This window comes from Cyclopterus lumpus, chromosome 19 (assembly GCF_009769545.1).
Source record: "Cyclopterus lumpus isolate fCycLum1 chromosome 19, fCycLum1.pri, whole genome shotgun sequence".
Lineage (NCBI taxonomy): Eukaryota > Metazoa > Chordata > Actinopteri > Perciformes > Cyclopteridae > Cyclopterus > Cyclopterus lumpus.
The window spans coordinates 15,813,345-15,828,463 of record NC_046984.1 but is presented as its reverse complement, the minus strand read 5'-3'; the positions used below and the strand labels follow the sequence as shown (position 1 = coordinate 15,828,463).

General features: G+C 42.2%; 1 protein-coding gene across 1 annotated transcript in view; it reads left to right on the top strand.

The window, feature by feature from the left end:
* The window catches only part of wnk4a (WNK lysine deficient protein kinase 4a), a 35,831-nt gene that overhangs the window by 4,592 nt on the left and 16,120 nt on the right, over window positions 1–15,119 (top strand). The window contains exons 3-6 of the mRNA XM_034558258.1: window positions 10,226–10,398; window positions 10,660–10,880; window positions 12,010–12,167; window positions 14,392–14,480. Coding sequence (XP_034414149.1) covers window positions 10,226–10,398; window positions 10,660–10,880; window positions 12,010–12,167; window positions 14,392–14,480 — 641 coding nt within the window. The remainder of the gene's footprint in view (window positions 1–10,225; window positions 10,399–10,659; window positions 10,881–12,009; window positions 12,168–14,391; window positions 14,481–15,119) is intronic.

Sequence of the window (15,119 nt, the reverse complement as noted above, 5' to 3'; positions counted from 1 at the left end):
AAACTATGTGAGAATAAAAAGTAGTTTTTCTTTGTCGGGCGTTCGACGCCAACTTCCAGTGCTAAAGATACATTTCAGTTGGTACCGGATTGGTGACCTTGTTGTTCAGATACAGTACTTCCTAGTTTAAAAATCATAATTTTGCCTCTTTTACTTTGTATTTATTTGTAAACAGTTCTGGCGGTTTGGGTTCAGATAGCATTTAAAAAGAGTATTTTTGACATTTTGGGGACTAAATGGATTTCTTCCTTGTTGAGACTAAGATGAAAATGATTAAAAGCACTCTAAATATGATTAATCATAAAAAAAATAGGCTTTTCGTTCCCACAGATTTTCCAAAATGTTATCATAATAGTCATTTATCAAGCAAAAATGTTCCAACAGTCACTGTTTATTTATTGTGGCGATCAGTTTATTATAAAGCACAGCTTAGCATTAGCTAAGCCTTAGCATCTGATCCTTTAATTTATGGTGGATTAAATTCTGTCAAGCAAAAATGTCAAACATTCACTAGCTGAAGACGTCGCCTCAGGCTCTGGGAACTTTACGATGGACATTTTACAATTTTTGACACCTTTTAGACAAAACTATTGAAATAGAAATTAATTTTTTTCAATGTTTCACCTCGACTGATGGGAAACAAAGTTACCCGAGGACAGAATGAAAGAAGAAGGAGGCGGAGGTGTGACGGTTGGAATATTTGCATCGCCACCCCTGTAGTAAGAGTTTAAAACCATTAATGAAAGTGGGCTGATTAGGCAGAAAGAGCTGGAAGCCGCTCAGAGTTTTAATGCTCACATAATAGGCCCCGGATTAAACTAAAGCCGTGTGAAACCTTATTATATATGAGGTCTTAACCCTCTGTCGCCGTTCTCCTCGCACACAAGCCCGGCCGTGTAACCTTTTTTAAATTTTTTATCTGAAGGTGGCTAGCGACGTGCTGCGGGCTTCCTATCAGTTCCGCCGCGGCCAACATCAACACTGTCTTTCCTCGCAGGGCGCAGCGAGATCCAGCTTATCGGGGCCTCGCCAAAGTTCTCCGAGGAGAACGTGAAGGAGGCCCGAAAGGACAGCCTGCATTTACACATGGCTGCACGTCACTGTGAGGCGAGGGCGGGCGGTTTGTTTGCTCTGCACAGTCCCGCGGGGGGGGGGGGGGGGGGGGGGGGGGGGGGGGGGGGGGGGGGGGGGGGGGGGGCGGTACGTGTACGTGTACTGTACTGCACCTATTTTGGCAATTGCCCTCCAAGATACACAACAGTGTCTCTTTTGCCTGCTGTTGACAGTGTGTCGGTGTCTTATTTAGGGTGGAGGCTGCAGGTGCATGCTGGGGCGGCGCGGCGGCTCCGTGTTCAGGCGCCCGGAGGCCGTTTGGCGTGTCTCGTAACGTGAAAGGCTCTCTTTGGAGCCAGCGTTTTGGTTTGACCCTTATGGGCTACTGTAGAAAAGTACTGTGAAGTACTGTTCATCCTTCTAAATGCCACACTGGCCCTTTTTAAAAAATGTAGTACAACGCATGTTTTCACGAAGATAAGTAGCTTATTAGTGGTGTATTTACGTCGTTAAATTGTCTTTAACCGTAGTAGTCTGTCCATATAAAATGAATAAGTCTTGATTCTTGTGAAAGACATTATTTGTGTTATCATTTATTATTCGAATTAAGAGTTGGAACATGTGTTGGTGTACAGTAGCCTCTGTAATTCTTTATTATTAGAAAATTAAAAACGTGATATCTTTAGATAAGACAGGAGTCAGGCCACCGGGACGTACAAACACAGTAATCTGTTTGTTTTTTATATTTTATTCAAGGCCTCAACAAGATGATGATTTTTCCAACTCTTTAAGCGTACGTGCACAGTTTACTAACGGAAGTCTTGCAGGTTAATTGCAGGTCACGCTGTGTGTGTGGTGGGTCTAAAAAAAAAAAAATCGGTCACAATCTGTCATCCTAATTTCCCAGATCCCAAGTTCTCCAAATTGCTTGTTTTGTGCGACGAACAGCAAAAAACCCAAACATGATCTATGAAATTATTAAAAATGGATAAATGACTTATCCTATTGATTAAAGTGTCATTTGCTGACTTTCAGTCCATTTAATCTGGCGATCGACAAGCTTCCAAGTTTCTCTCACCTGTCGACTGTTGCAGAGGTCACTCGTGCAGTGTATCGGGGAAATAAAGGGGCACCGAGTCCTGCTTACTAAACAAACCCGCTTGGGGCCCTGAGGCCATAGTGGGTCAGGGTCAAGACGCCGCTGGCCCTCTGTGAACTGACCGCGTGCAGGACGGAGGTGGCCCGAGGGTGCGAATGTGCTCCTCAGTTTCCACGTGAGTACCCGGGATGAACCGGCCATTGGCGTCCAGTCAGGGGCTCCACCGAGTTTGGACTCTGGCACGTTGCAGCGCCCGTCAACAAACACTTGGAATGTGTGTGTGTGTGTGTGTGTGTGTGTGTTTTTTGTTTTTTTTCCCTTCTCAATCAACAAGAAAAGCACCAGCCGGTTTACTGTGCCGTCTCAGTTCACATTGGGCTTCGCGGGTTGCCCATTTTGATTGGACGGGGGTTGAGCGGCGGAGTCGAGCCTTCATACATATTTCATCACGTTGCCTTCCTGTGACGGGGGGGCGGGGGGGGGGGGGTGGCGGCAGGGGACGAATACTGTCACTTAATAAACCATACATCCGGTGCTGGTTGCCAGTGGCACTTGATAGCTACATCCTTGTTTGTCAGTGTAACCCCTCCCCCCCCCCCCCCCCCCCCGCCCCCCCGCTGCAGCCAAACAAACCCGGCGCCAGAAATACCGTTTTCAAAATGTTTCCTTTCAGCTTGCCAAACTTTTTCACAAAAACATCTAGAAAGAAAACTCATCTTATCATTATGAGGTGAATAAAAGAATGTTTCGGGTTATTTTACCGTATGTGGAATTTCAAGTAATCTTCAAGGTTTTTTTTGTTTTGTTTTTTTAATCAGTTTTTATTAAAAAGAAGCCTGACATGAAAGCACCTTCTTGGTTTGCTGGTGGTTGCTGAGCCTCGGGGTCACAACAGCCTCAAAGGGGCTTCGCTCTAGCGTCATATCCCAGTCGAGGACTGGTTCCCAGCAAAGCTTAGCGTATGTTGTTCTGCCTGCAGTTCCAGATGTGCGGAGTTTCGCGCATCAGGGAAGATCAAACGGTGACAGCTTCAGTGACGTCCAGACCAGGAGGTCAAGACACGGTGGATTCTAGTGGGGAGTTTACTTTAGATTTGAATCAAATTCGACTTTATCGTGCCGATTATGAGACAACAGGAATGCAATGACAAGGAAATGCAGAGACGATTACCGAGAAAGGGAAAGATGCATTTATGCAGCGGTGCTGACAGGAAATGCTGTTTTTGGACTCTCAAATAAGCAGATGTCCTGCTTTTCTGTTTTATATCATATTTAACTGAACATCTTAAGGAAACAAGACATTTAAAGACACAACCTGGGACTTTGAGAGACTGGGATTTATTTACATTTTACCGACCAGCGATTAATCTGCACAGATTAAACGATAATGACAATATTCGTTAGTTGCAGATCCATAAGAAACCCTTCAAGTGTTTTTTAAGTAGGTAATTTAATGATGTTTAATATTGATTGATTCATAATTTACACAGATCATTTCACAAGCCATTTGTAAGAACAGCCTTTGGGTTGCCAGGTTTGGAGGATTTTAATCCCCCTCCGGCATGACGCTAGCTTTGTTCTCATAAAGAAAACAAAGGCCTGTTTGACAACCGCTGATCTAATGGAATAAAGTATTGTTTATTTGACAACCTGACTACCTACACTTTGTTTGTATTATTGGGTTTTAACTGTTATAAATAAAGTACAAGTAGCTGATTTATTAACCCACAAGAAATCCATTTGCTTTTTTGTAAAGCGGTGCCAATATTTAATCCACAAAATGTTTATCTTCAGACTTTCTTGTGAAAGAAGTAGTTCTAGATTAGTTATTTGGGCTGTTGGAAGATCTGAAATTTGAAAACAATCTGGAAGCTGGAATCCGGGAACCCTTGGTCTTGATCTTCTGAAGCCCACTTATGTGACACCCAAGTAGCAAATGAACCATAACAACAACTAAGCGTAAACACTGTTACTGACACTGGAAGAGCTCCGAGAATCAGCCCACAGGGGACATACAGTTCCTTTAAAACTTGGCATATCTGTTTTGTCATGAGGCCGGTAGTAACGGTACCACAGATTCTAATTATCGTAAACATATTACAATAATTACGCCTTAAATCATTCTGGTAATCAAATTGGGAGTTTGACTGGTTCAACCTCAATAATTAGATCATATCATTCTTAGGATGTCTAAAAAACATGAAACATTAGAGCAGAAGAAGAAAATGATTCCAGCAGCAGCAACCGATCAAGAAAAGGTTGTAAAGGTGTTAAAGGTTGTGAAGGTTATAAAGGTTGTAAAGGTTAAAGGTTGTGAAGATTGTAAAGGTTAAAGGTTGTGAAGGTTGTAAAGGTTAAAGGATGTGAAGGTTATAAAGGTTAAAGGCTGTGAAGGTTATAAAGGTTGTAAAGGTTAAAGGTTGTGAAGGTTGTAAAGGTTAAAGGCTGTGAAGGTTATAAAGGTTGTAAAGGTTAAAGGTTGTGAAGATTGTAAAGGTTATAACGGTTATAAAGGTTATAAAGGTTAACGGTTGTGAAGGTTTTAAAGGTTATAAATGTTATTGCGGTTGTGAAGGTTTTAAATGTGGAGAAGGTTGTAAAGGTTGTAAAGGTTAAAGGTTGTGAAGGTTGTAAAGGTTAAAGGCTGTGAAGGTTGTAAAGGTTAAAGGTTGTGAAGATTGTAAAGGTTATAAAGGTTGTAAAGGTTATAAAGGTTAACGGTTGTGAAGGTTTTAAAGGTTAAAGGTTATAAATGTTATAGCGGTTGTGAAGGTTTTAAATGTGGAGAAGGTTGTAAAGGTTGTGAAGGTTGTGAAGGTTGTACAGGTTATGAAGGTTATAAAGCTTGTAAAGGTTGTAAATGTTGTGAAGGTTTTAGAGGTTATACAGGTTGTGAAGGTTGTAACTGTTAAAGGTTATAAATGTTATAACGGTTGTGAAGGTTTTAAATGTGGAAAAGGTTGTAAAGGTTATAAAGGTTATAAAGCTTGTAAAGGTTGTGGAGATTGTAAAGGTTGTAAAGGTTATAAAGGTTGTAAATGTGGTGAAGGTTTTAAAGGTCATACAGGTTTTAAAGGTTATGAAGGTTGTAAAGGTTATAAAGGTTGTAAACTTTGCCATAGCTGGTCGCTTGGCTCTGTTCAATTTAAGAGCCCACAGGTTGGACGGGCTGCTACGTCCGCTTTTTGCAGAACATTTTTTCAATCCGGGCCCTCGCCGTGAAGGATGAGGAACAAGAATCTCATGTGACGCACTGCTTGTTCATTGAATTCTCGTCATACAGTAGAGAAAGTTACCACGAGCGAGCTGGGGAAAATGCCGGAGGCGGGGGGGGGGGGGGGGTGTTGACACTTTGTTTAAACTCTGGTCATAAAAGAAAGCATTTTGATTGCGTAACCAAGTTCGGTTGGACGAGCCATAGCCGGGCTGCTCTGCATGTATTTTATTTTTGAGTACATAACTTTTGTGTAACTTCCAGGCATCTTGTGATCCCTCTGTGGTTCTCCGCAGAGGACAAAGTGTTTGCTGCATTCCGTGCTTTCTTCTAATTTCGTTCACTTGCCATTACGCAGGCAGAACCACTCTCCCCTCCAGGAGCTCAAAGCATCCTTTTCCTTCTGCAAGGCATCGTCGGATCAGATTGGAGCGAGAGCGTCCTCTTTTTCTCCTCTCAGCTTTGACCCTGACGTCGGCTGAAAAAGTGTCAAACTGGTCTTTTAAAAAGTGCCGGCACACCACCGACAAAGGCGTCATTGTTTGTGAATCCCGGATGAATTATTGTCGGCGGTCAGCCTGGATGTCTCCCTGACATTATCGACGCATTGACATTTAATTTACGCCATTGCGGTTTACAATTTTTATAATTGATGATGTTATCAGATCATTTATCTGCCTCAAAATCCAGATTGGGCTGTAAATGACATAAAATTCTCGAAAACAAGGGTCCGAACGAGATGGAAGAAGACTTTTTCTCTGTGTAGTCCTACATCGAGGCCTCTCTCCGACTCCTGCGGGGTAATTAGCCGGGCGCCACCGGTCCGGTTCAGGTAGTTGGTGTGAGAGCAGCAGTCAGAGAGGCATGTTTGAGTCCTCACGATCCCGATGAGATTAATGGCTGACCTCCCGCTGGCCCGCTCCATTTACAGAACATGTCAGGTTTCTCTTGGAAAGAGCACACTGCCACCTCAGTGCTCACCTGCAAACATCGAAAACGCAAACACTGCACCAGTGTAAGCGCCTATGTGCGTGCTCAGTCAAGACGGGGTCTTTTTATTTTACCTTTGACCTCCTTTATCCCGTTCTTGGCAGGTTCTCCAAAAGGTCTCGGTGAACTCTGGCCTAGTGTGTTAAAGACAGGTAGAAGAGGGGAGGGGTTGTAAGCAGGAAGGGGTTCAAACAGAGGTCAAGGTATACCAGATTAATACGATCATTCCCAGAATGCACCAAAAGTTCTTCCTTGACATATATATTATGAACACATTCTCCGTCTGCCTCAATCCCATACTGTCTGTTAACGTCTGCTCGGTTCACAACTAGTATTTATTCTCATCTTTTCAGCGTGTCGATTCATTGTCACGTCTATAAAATATTCATAAATATGGCTATTACAATTTCCCAGAACCCTTTTAAACACTTTATTTGATGCTAAAATATAAAAGAGCAACGCCAACAATGAATTGGTCTTACTCACAAGTAGGCTGTTGTCTTTGTAGCCAAAGTGTGATCTCATTCCTCTGAGCCATGGAGCTCCGTTTATTTTACCAAAAGCTATTAAAAACACTAATAAAGGAGCCACACTGCTGCACTTCATTACGACGAACACGGGCACTGTAGTCTATTGTGATCTAATCACCCTCCTGATGCCGTACAGTATGAATAACAACTATCACCAAATGTGTGTTAATCCACGGCGGAAAAATAGTCCCCCGACAAGTGCACTGTTTACCCCCGTAGCATCACTGTTTTTAGGAAATTACTCTTATTACTATTACTACATATTCGTGACCTGCTGTTAAAGAGTCACATGTTCGGTATAGGAACCAACGGGCTTCGGGCTGAGTGCCACAGACAGGATGGGGGAAACAATAAAGAGACGGATCTGGTCTTTGAAAGACTTTCTGTTAACCTGCATCTCATGCGGAATCGGACGCGTTTGCACCGTAGACACGCATTCCGAATAATAATATATAATGTAGAGAAATAGCCCGTGTTCTCGCTGATGGTCTCGTTTACTTATTTAGGTCATATAGAGGCATCAGTGTTAAACTGAGACTGTTTGGAGGTTCCTCATCCAAGACGTGGCTCTGACAAACTGGTACTGAAACTCCAGTTTTTAACCCTTTTCACACATCATTGCAGGGCTATAAGTGGTGCCCTACTTTTCTCTACGTGGTTCGTCAAGATTCCTCCAGACGCCACAGTCTGCCCACACCGACTGGATGTTCCTCACGTTCATCTATTCGAGTGCAACGTCAGGACAATGCCGTCTGTCAGCGCCGACACCGCCTGGTTTTGCTGCAAACGTTGGCTGACATGTCGTGTCCGTGTCCTGGTTGTCATAATAAGGGCGCTGACGGGGACTTCTTAATACCGGTGGCTCCTCTACCATCAACACTGCTTATGTAACTCCACTTGTGTGGTGCCGAGCCCAAGTATTTTCCAACACAAGCTATTGCAGACCCCCAAGTTGCACACGCACACGCACACACACACACACACACACACACACTTCCCAGCAGCAGCAGCAGCAGCAGCAGCAGCAGCTAAGAATAAAATATCCAGCTGGAAGAGGCGACAGTATGAGAACTTTAAGCAGAGGCTCATTCACACACACCTCTTAATATACACCGCTTGCCTATTTTCAAAACGGAGGTGTTTTTATTTACTTTTTTTCCCTTCCTCCCTCCCTCCCTCCCTCCTCCTCCTCCTCTGCATCGCTTTCTCCAGTGTTGCGAAATGTGGGGGAAAGATGGCGGTGGCGACAGACAGATGCAGTTAAATATCTGGTGGAAAAGTGAGATGGAAGTCGTGCACAGCTGTCAACAGAGGATTCCTTCTTTTTGGGGGATTTGCCACATGGTGGCTGACGAAAGACAGAAATCATAAAGTCCAATTGAAACGCTCTGTAAGTTTTCTGTAATGAGAGAAACAATCATGTCCATTTAAATTGGCCCTGACGGGGGAAAAAAACGATCTCAATCAAACTTTTTTCATTTAGTTAGTCACAGCTTAAGTGTGTCTGTTTTTTACTGGGAGAAGTCGTTATGTTACCCGGAAATTAATAACAATAAAAATCCACCATATATATATATATATATATATATATATATATATATATATATATATATATGGTGGATTTTTATTGTTATTAATATATTATATATATATATATTAATATATATATATATATATATATATATATATATATATATATATGCTTTGTTGTTTTCCATCTGTACTTCATTCTCCACTTCTTTGGCATTTTTTAATGAAAGGACACCTTTTTTCTTTCATCCCATGAAATAGTCTCCAGATTGTTCTACAGCTCACTTTTTGTCCACGGGAGACCGAGCTCGCCACCCGCTGTTATCGACGCTTAGATACATAAATATCCAGATGGACGTCGACCCTTAATCCCACTGACTCACACACGCCATAATGCGTGTTTTTATAGCACGTTATGCCCCCCCACCCCCTTTTTTTTTTAAAAAGATGTTCTTGGAAAACCATTTAGAGTTTTCTGACAAGAGGACTCGAGGAATAAGCTGCAGTCGTCCTTGGCGGACTATGACGTCATGACAGGTGACTGACGCCAGGTAAAAGAGGGTCTTGCTTTGTGCGACTTCACACATGGCTGCACCTCACTCACAGAGAGAGAGAGAGAGAGCAGCGGTCAGGTTGATTGTAAGCATAAACATATGCAGAGCTTTTTCCAGAAACCTGCCTCAATGCAGGATTCATGGCCCCCGGAGCCTCCCAGGAGTTTTCCACTAACCACCCCACCGCAGGCAGAGTTACCCCAGCAGGCGGCTGAAATCGGGCCATTCATCACTTCAGAGGAAGCACATAAAAAAATGTCTGTGCGTCCGCAGCGTGATTGCAGTGTTTAGGTTTGGTTCGACTTTTGGATGTCTCCCCCCCCCCCCCCCCCCCCCCCCCCCTTGAAATGTGTCAAATCGGAGCTCCTTCTTACGTAACTGTACGAGGCCACAGCTCCACAACTCTGCCGTCAACACAACTGCATTTTTTGTAGTTTTTTTTTTAAGGTTGACAGAGCAGTCTCGGCCTCGAGGTCCATTTAACGGAGCTTTCAATCACATGGTGGCCTTCGTCAGCATGCAGCTTGTCCGGTTGTCATTTAATTGTCTACGTTTTAAATGCCTTCGAGGACAGAAAAGTTCTTTTCCCGACCTTGAAATGAGAACCGGTCTCACCTCCAGTTACATTCCTTTTGTTTATTAACTGTCCTGCAACGTTAACATTCACAGTGTTGTTGGTGATTTAGCGCTCTTGTGCATTTAAAGGGTCATGCCTGGAGGGACCCTTCGATCCTGGTTTAGAGAAACATGAATATCCTGCTGCACTTCTCAGAAACCGACCTACTGTAGCATGTAAAACACCCTCAAGGAGGCTTTTAAACATTCCTCACTACGCATGCAGCTGCATCCTCGACACACGTTGTAACCACATAACCAGTAAAAACAAAAGAAATATGACGAGTAATAAAAGGTCTGAAGGCCTCTTGTTTAGTTTTTATTTTATTTTTACGACCGGTGATAAAAGCCAACGGAGCAGGAAATGTGAAGAGTTGTGAATTAAGCCTGAAATCGGCCAAACGTTAACACGGAGACGATGTCGGGACGATTTTAATGACGTGAAATCAAAAGGCGATCTGGTTATGAGGCTCGTGGATTGTGCGTGTTATCTTATCACCGCCGCAAACACAAACGACTCAGTCGGTTACAGAGATGACGCGCTGCTCGTACGTCATGTCAATATCCCCAAAATGTACTTTACTGGTGCATAAAAAACTCACTAACAGCGAGATTATTTTGATGTTTTCCTTCTGCTGCAGACGCTGAAGCTGACGAAGGCGGAGCGACAGCGTTTCAGTGAGGAGGTGGACATGCTGAAGGGCCTGCAGCACCCGAACATCGTCCGCTTCCACGACTCCTGGAAGTCGTCGGTGAAGGGCCACAAGTGCATCATCCTGGTGACCGAGCTCATGACCTCAGGCACGCTCAAAACGTGAGTCCTTTTTACGAGAAGAGATTTCTTCTCCGTCTTTTCATAAGTAGGCGGATATCCTTTTTTTTTCTTTCTTTTCCCATGGAAAAGAGGATCTTTGTGTGATGTTTGACAGCCTGTCTGTAGAATAAAGAATAGCTCCACTTTGGATACGATCCTATTGTTAAAACTTCCTCTTGGCTGTCAGTTATTTCTGGCGCTCTTGGTGCGTGTTTTTTTCGAGTATGGGATGTTTAGTCTTGTCTTTTTTTTTTGTTTTAGGTACTTGAAGAGGTTCAAGGAGATGAAGCTGAAGCTGCTGCAGCGCTGGAGTCGTCAGATCCTCAAAGGGCTTCACTTCCTGCACACGCGCACTCCTCCCATCATCCACCGGGACCTCAAGTGTGACAACATCTTCATCACCGGCCCCATCGGCTCAGTCAAGATCGGAGATCTCGGGCTGGCCACTCTCAAAAGTGCCTCTTTCGCTAAAAGTGTCATTGGTGAGTGCACGTTCGGTCGGATAATTCACGGAAATATCTCCTTCCACTGTAAATGGACTGAAACATGCAAAATGCCACTAAATCTTGCATTGTAGAGGGACTGCAATGAGATTGAGCCTTTGTTTACATTCCTATATGTATATATGTTCCACTTCCTGCTGCTTGGATCCCGTCTTCTTTCCCCTGCAGCTCTCACCGTTTAAATTCCTGCTTGCTTTTTAAATCAAATTTCCGTGTGAACTTTTCCTTTCTTCAGCATTCCCCATGTACATGCTTGAAGTGTCAGTCATCTGACGGCATATGAAGGGCTCTCACATCTTTGTTGAAAAAGTTACACTCGATGAGTTTAGTGCACCTCCAAATCCAACACTGTGTACGTTCATTTAACATATAAAGAGGAGCTGTGTCGTGCTCGACGATATATAGAAAACGTGTTTTTCTTTTGTTGTCCTTTTTTCCTGGAAGTCGTGTATCAAATCAACAAAGAAATTGACTTCGAAACACAAATAATGCACAAAACCTGAATTGCTTTCGAAAACATTTGAGATTTAAAAAAAAAAAGCACGAAAGACGAGGAAACGAGCCCATCGTCTCGTCACGTTTATTTTCTTTCTTCTGCTAATAATTATTAGTTTTTTTTATTCAACACGGTACCAAAGAGTGCATCTAAATATAGCTGGTCGAACACACCAGAGCAATTTAATCGACTTGAGAGTCAGATATTTCTCTCAGGAGTCGGTGGAGACCAAAACAGAGCAGAAAGGTCCAGTGAATATTGGATATTTTGTTCTAGACTCATAAACAACTGTTTGTGAACATGTTGCCAGGTTTATAAGATGATCATATACTTTGTCATTATTGTGTTTACAGCTTGTTAGACGTCCCGAAGTGACCATAATTAGGTTTAGTTGTATATTCTGCCATATTGTAGTTTTGAGAATGACCGCTAATGACCAATTTTTAGTCATATATTAATGGTTTATAATCATGTACCTTTTTAAATAGAACCAGCAGTGCACGGGAGTTTAAACTCAGCGTCCTGAGGGTGGAACATTAGGTGGGAACAGGTACATTTTCAATGTGCAGCAGCATAACTTGGAATGACCTCTGCCCTCTGAAACCCCGACAGGAACCCCGGAGTTCATGGCCCCGGAGATGTACGAGGAGAAGTACGACGAAGCGGTGGACGTCTACGCCTTTGGGATGTGCATCCTGGAGATGGCCACGTCCGAGTACCCGTACTCCGAGTGCCAAAACGCCGCCCAGATCTACCGCAAAGTCACCAGCGTGAGTAAAGGGGGAAGGAGGGAGGAGTCTCGGGTTATTTAACGTGTTTTCTTCAAACGTGGAATTAGAGAGTGTATATACGTCTGGATATCCCGAATCCTTGGAAAGTAGCGTGGCCACACGTGGAATAAGGAAAAAGAAAAAAAGGCTCTTTTTGGCTATTAAAAAGTTTGGTTTTGTCCCTTTTCAAGCTCAGGGTGTAGAACTGTACCACAGTCTGACCACTTTTATATTTTCAGCCCGCAATCTTGACGCATGGTTTCGCACACGTTGCTAAATCTTCTTATCTGAGCTGAAGCCGATGTATAAACCACAGATGTATGAGAAAATGAAGTCTTTAATTCTTAGAAATCTGTTCAGATCATATCAGTTTTACGAAAAAGAAGATTTTTTATTTATTTTTTCTGTGGGACTTCTTACAAGAAAAGACCAGGAGCAGTGTAGTCGTCTTTAAAAAAAAAAAAAAAAAAAAAGACTGTAAGCTTTACAACAACGACTGCTGTATTTTCTCGGAGGCCGAGCACATCGATGACGCCACGGTGTGGGCAGAAAAAAGGCCAGGCGACGGGTAGAATTATATGTTTTGTGGAAAATTGTTTGTCTCACTCTCTAAACTCGCTGCACAAAAGACGGCTGTTTTTTGTTTTCCGTGCGCAAAAGCAGCAAAACGGCTTCTGACGGAGGCTGGGAAAGTGAGAGTGGCTCCGGCTCCTCCGCAAACAAGACAACATAATAATAATGTTCCATGTGCAAGCACGGACTGACGATATCTGTCACCTTATTGGTTTAAAACATTAAACACCACATAGGTCTTGACTTTCAAGGGTATATAGCTTGACATGTGACAGGCGGAACGTAAACAAATGTGGTTGGACATGTTTTTTTCCCCCCGGTGTTCATGGTGTATGTTTTAACTTTACATCACATTAGTAAATAGAAAAAGGAGATAAATGCCTTCTAGTATACGTTCCATTGGCTTTAATGGGCGACTGTGAGAGCCTCCAACGTGACTTTCCAACCTGACCGCAGGAATTCGCCGCAACTAATTATTCTGGTCCTCGTTAATGATTCACAGTTTTTAATTTTTTAATTTTAAACGGAATAAAATAGTGAAATATGCACATCACATGTCCCAAGAGCCCAGATTTGCGTTTTCACATCTCTTTGTTTTGTCCAAAAACCCGTAAAACTCATCTCAAGTCGGCCCGTAAGCGGTGAGCAGCGCTCTGAAGAGGAGGTCCTGGCCCGTATATATATCCGTATGAGACGTCACCAAACACAGCTGAAATCATTGTTTTAAGAGCATTAACAGATGTGATACACAAAAATCAATATGACACCCATCCAGCTTTTTTATTTCTCAAGATCTTGTCTCGGAAACTCCGTCACCTCGTTAAAAAAAAAAGAAAAAACATGTTCTAAAAGAAACTCTCTGTGCTGCGCTTCAGATCCTCTAAATCACATTTCACGTGTAAGATGACACAGAATTCCAGTTTTTTTGGGGGGCTTTCCAATTTGTGAGTTTGAATTCAATTCTTATGGAAACTTATGTGGCTGTAACCGAGGGGGGTCGTCGTCGACCTTTAACCCCAAGGTCGGAGGTTCGAGCCAAGGTCAGATGTCATGTATTTACCTTTTTTTTTTTTTCTTCTTTTTTTTTAAATGAATATGACAATTGCAACAAAGGTTTAATTTAAGAATGCATTATCTGAAGACATTTACAAAAGTCTAACACACAATATCTTGATGATTTGCGGTGATTAAAAGAAAGACTGTTGTGTGACATGCATGTCGGTCTGTTAATGCGATAAAACAAATTATATCGCTCCAATTATTTGTCTGTTTTGACGTAACGTCGGCCGGTTGCTCGGCTTGTCTGTGGGCCGAACATCTCCTCGACCTCGACTCTTATCTGTGTTTTCACAAGGGATGCTGTAATCTATGTGCATTCTCGTGATAGCATTTAAGGAATAACTCCCTCATTTCATCTCATATAAGTGACGAGTCCTGACGGAATATTTTCGGTCTGGAGATAAAAATAAAAAAAAAAGAAACTCTGCATACGAGCTCCAGACGTTGTTTTTTTTTTTCCTGGTATTGTCGCTCCTGCTTCGATCAGCTCCTCTTGACGGGGTTGAATGTACAAGGAAGAGCTCGTTGCTCTTCCGCTGCTCGAAGCACCCTCCTTGCAGACAAAGTGAAACTCTCCCGATTGTGTCCACAGGGAATGAAACCCGACAGTTTCTACAAAGTCAAGGTCCCGGAGCTCAAGGAGATCATCGAGGGCTGCATTCGCATGAACAACGATGAACGGTAGAAACACACACACACACACACACCGCGATGGACGATGAATCACGTCTATTTCATTCTCTATTGTGAAGCTCACTAATCCCTATTCCAGGAGTGTGCTAGAGTCTAACTTGTTCAGCACAAAAATCTAAATTAAATTAAATTTTAAACTCTCAAACGAAAAAAAAGGACTAAAATGTTAGATCGCAAACTAATGGATCGTTGTTTTTTCTACCTAGACTGTTGTCTATTATTATTATTTTTAGATGTGCTTAAACAACTTAAACAACAGCTGCAGTATTGTGTCAAAAACAATATTTTATTTACAAAACCAGGAGGCTATATACACGTTATAATGTATAGGGCCATAGTTATAAGCATCATAAATATCCATGATGCTTTATACATTACGAAGTACTTTATAATGACTTATAAGGTCAAGATAAGAATATTAAGATAAGAATATTGTCTATAAGATATTTAATAATTATAATAATATTATTATAATAATAATAATATAATATATAATTATATTATATAATTATTATATTATTAGAATAATAATATGTAATAATAATATTGTCTTTAAGAATATTTTATAACTGCTAGTCACTCACTGACATTTATTACTAGTGTATTGTAATCCCTGTATATTTCTCA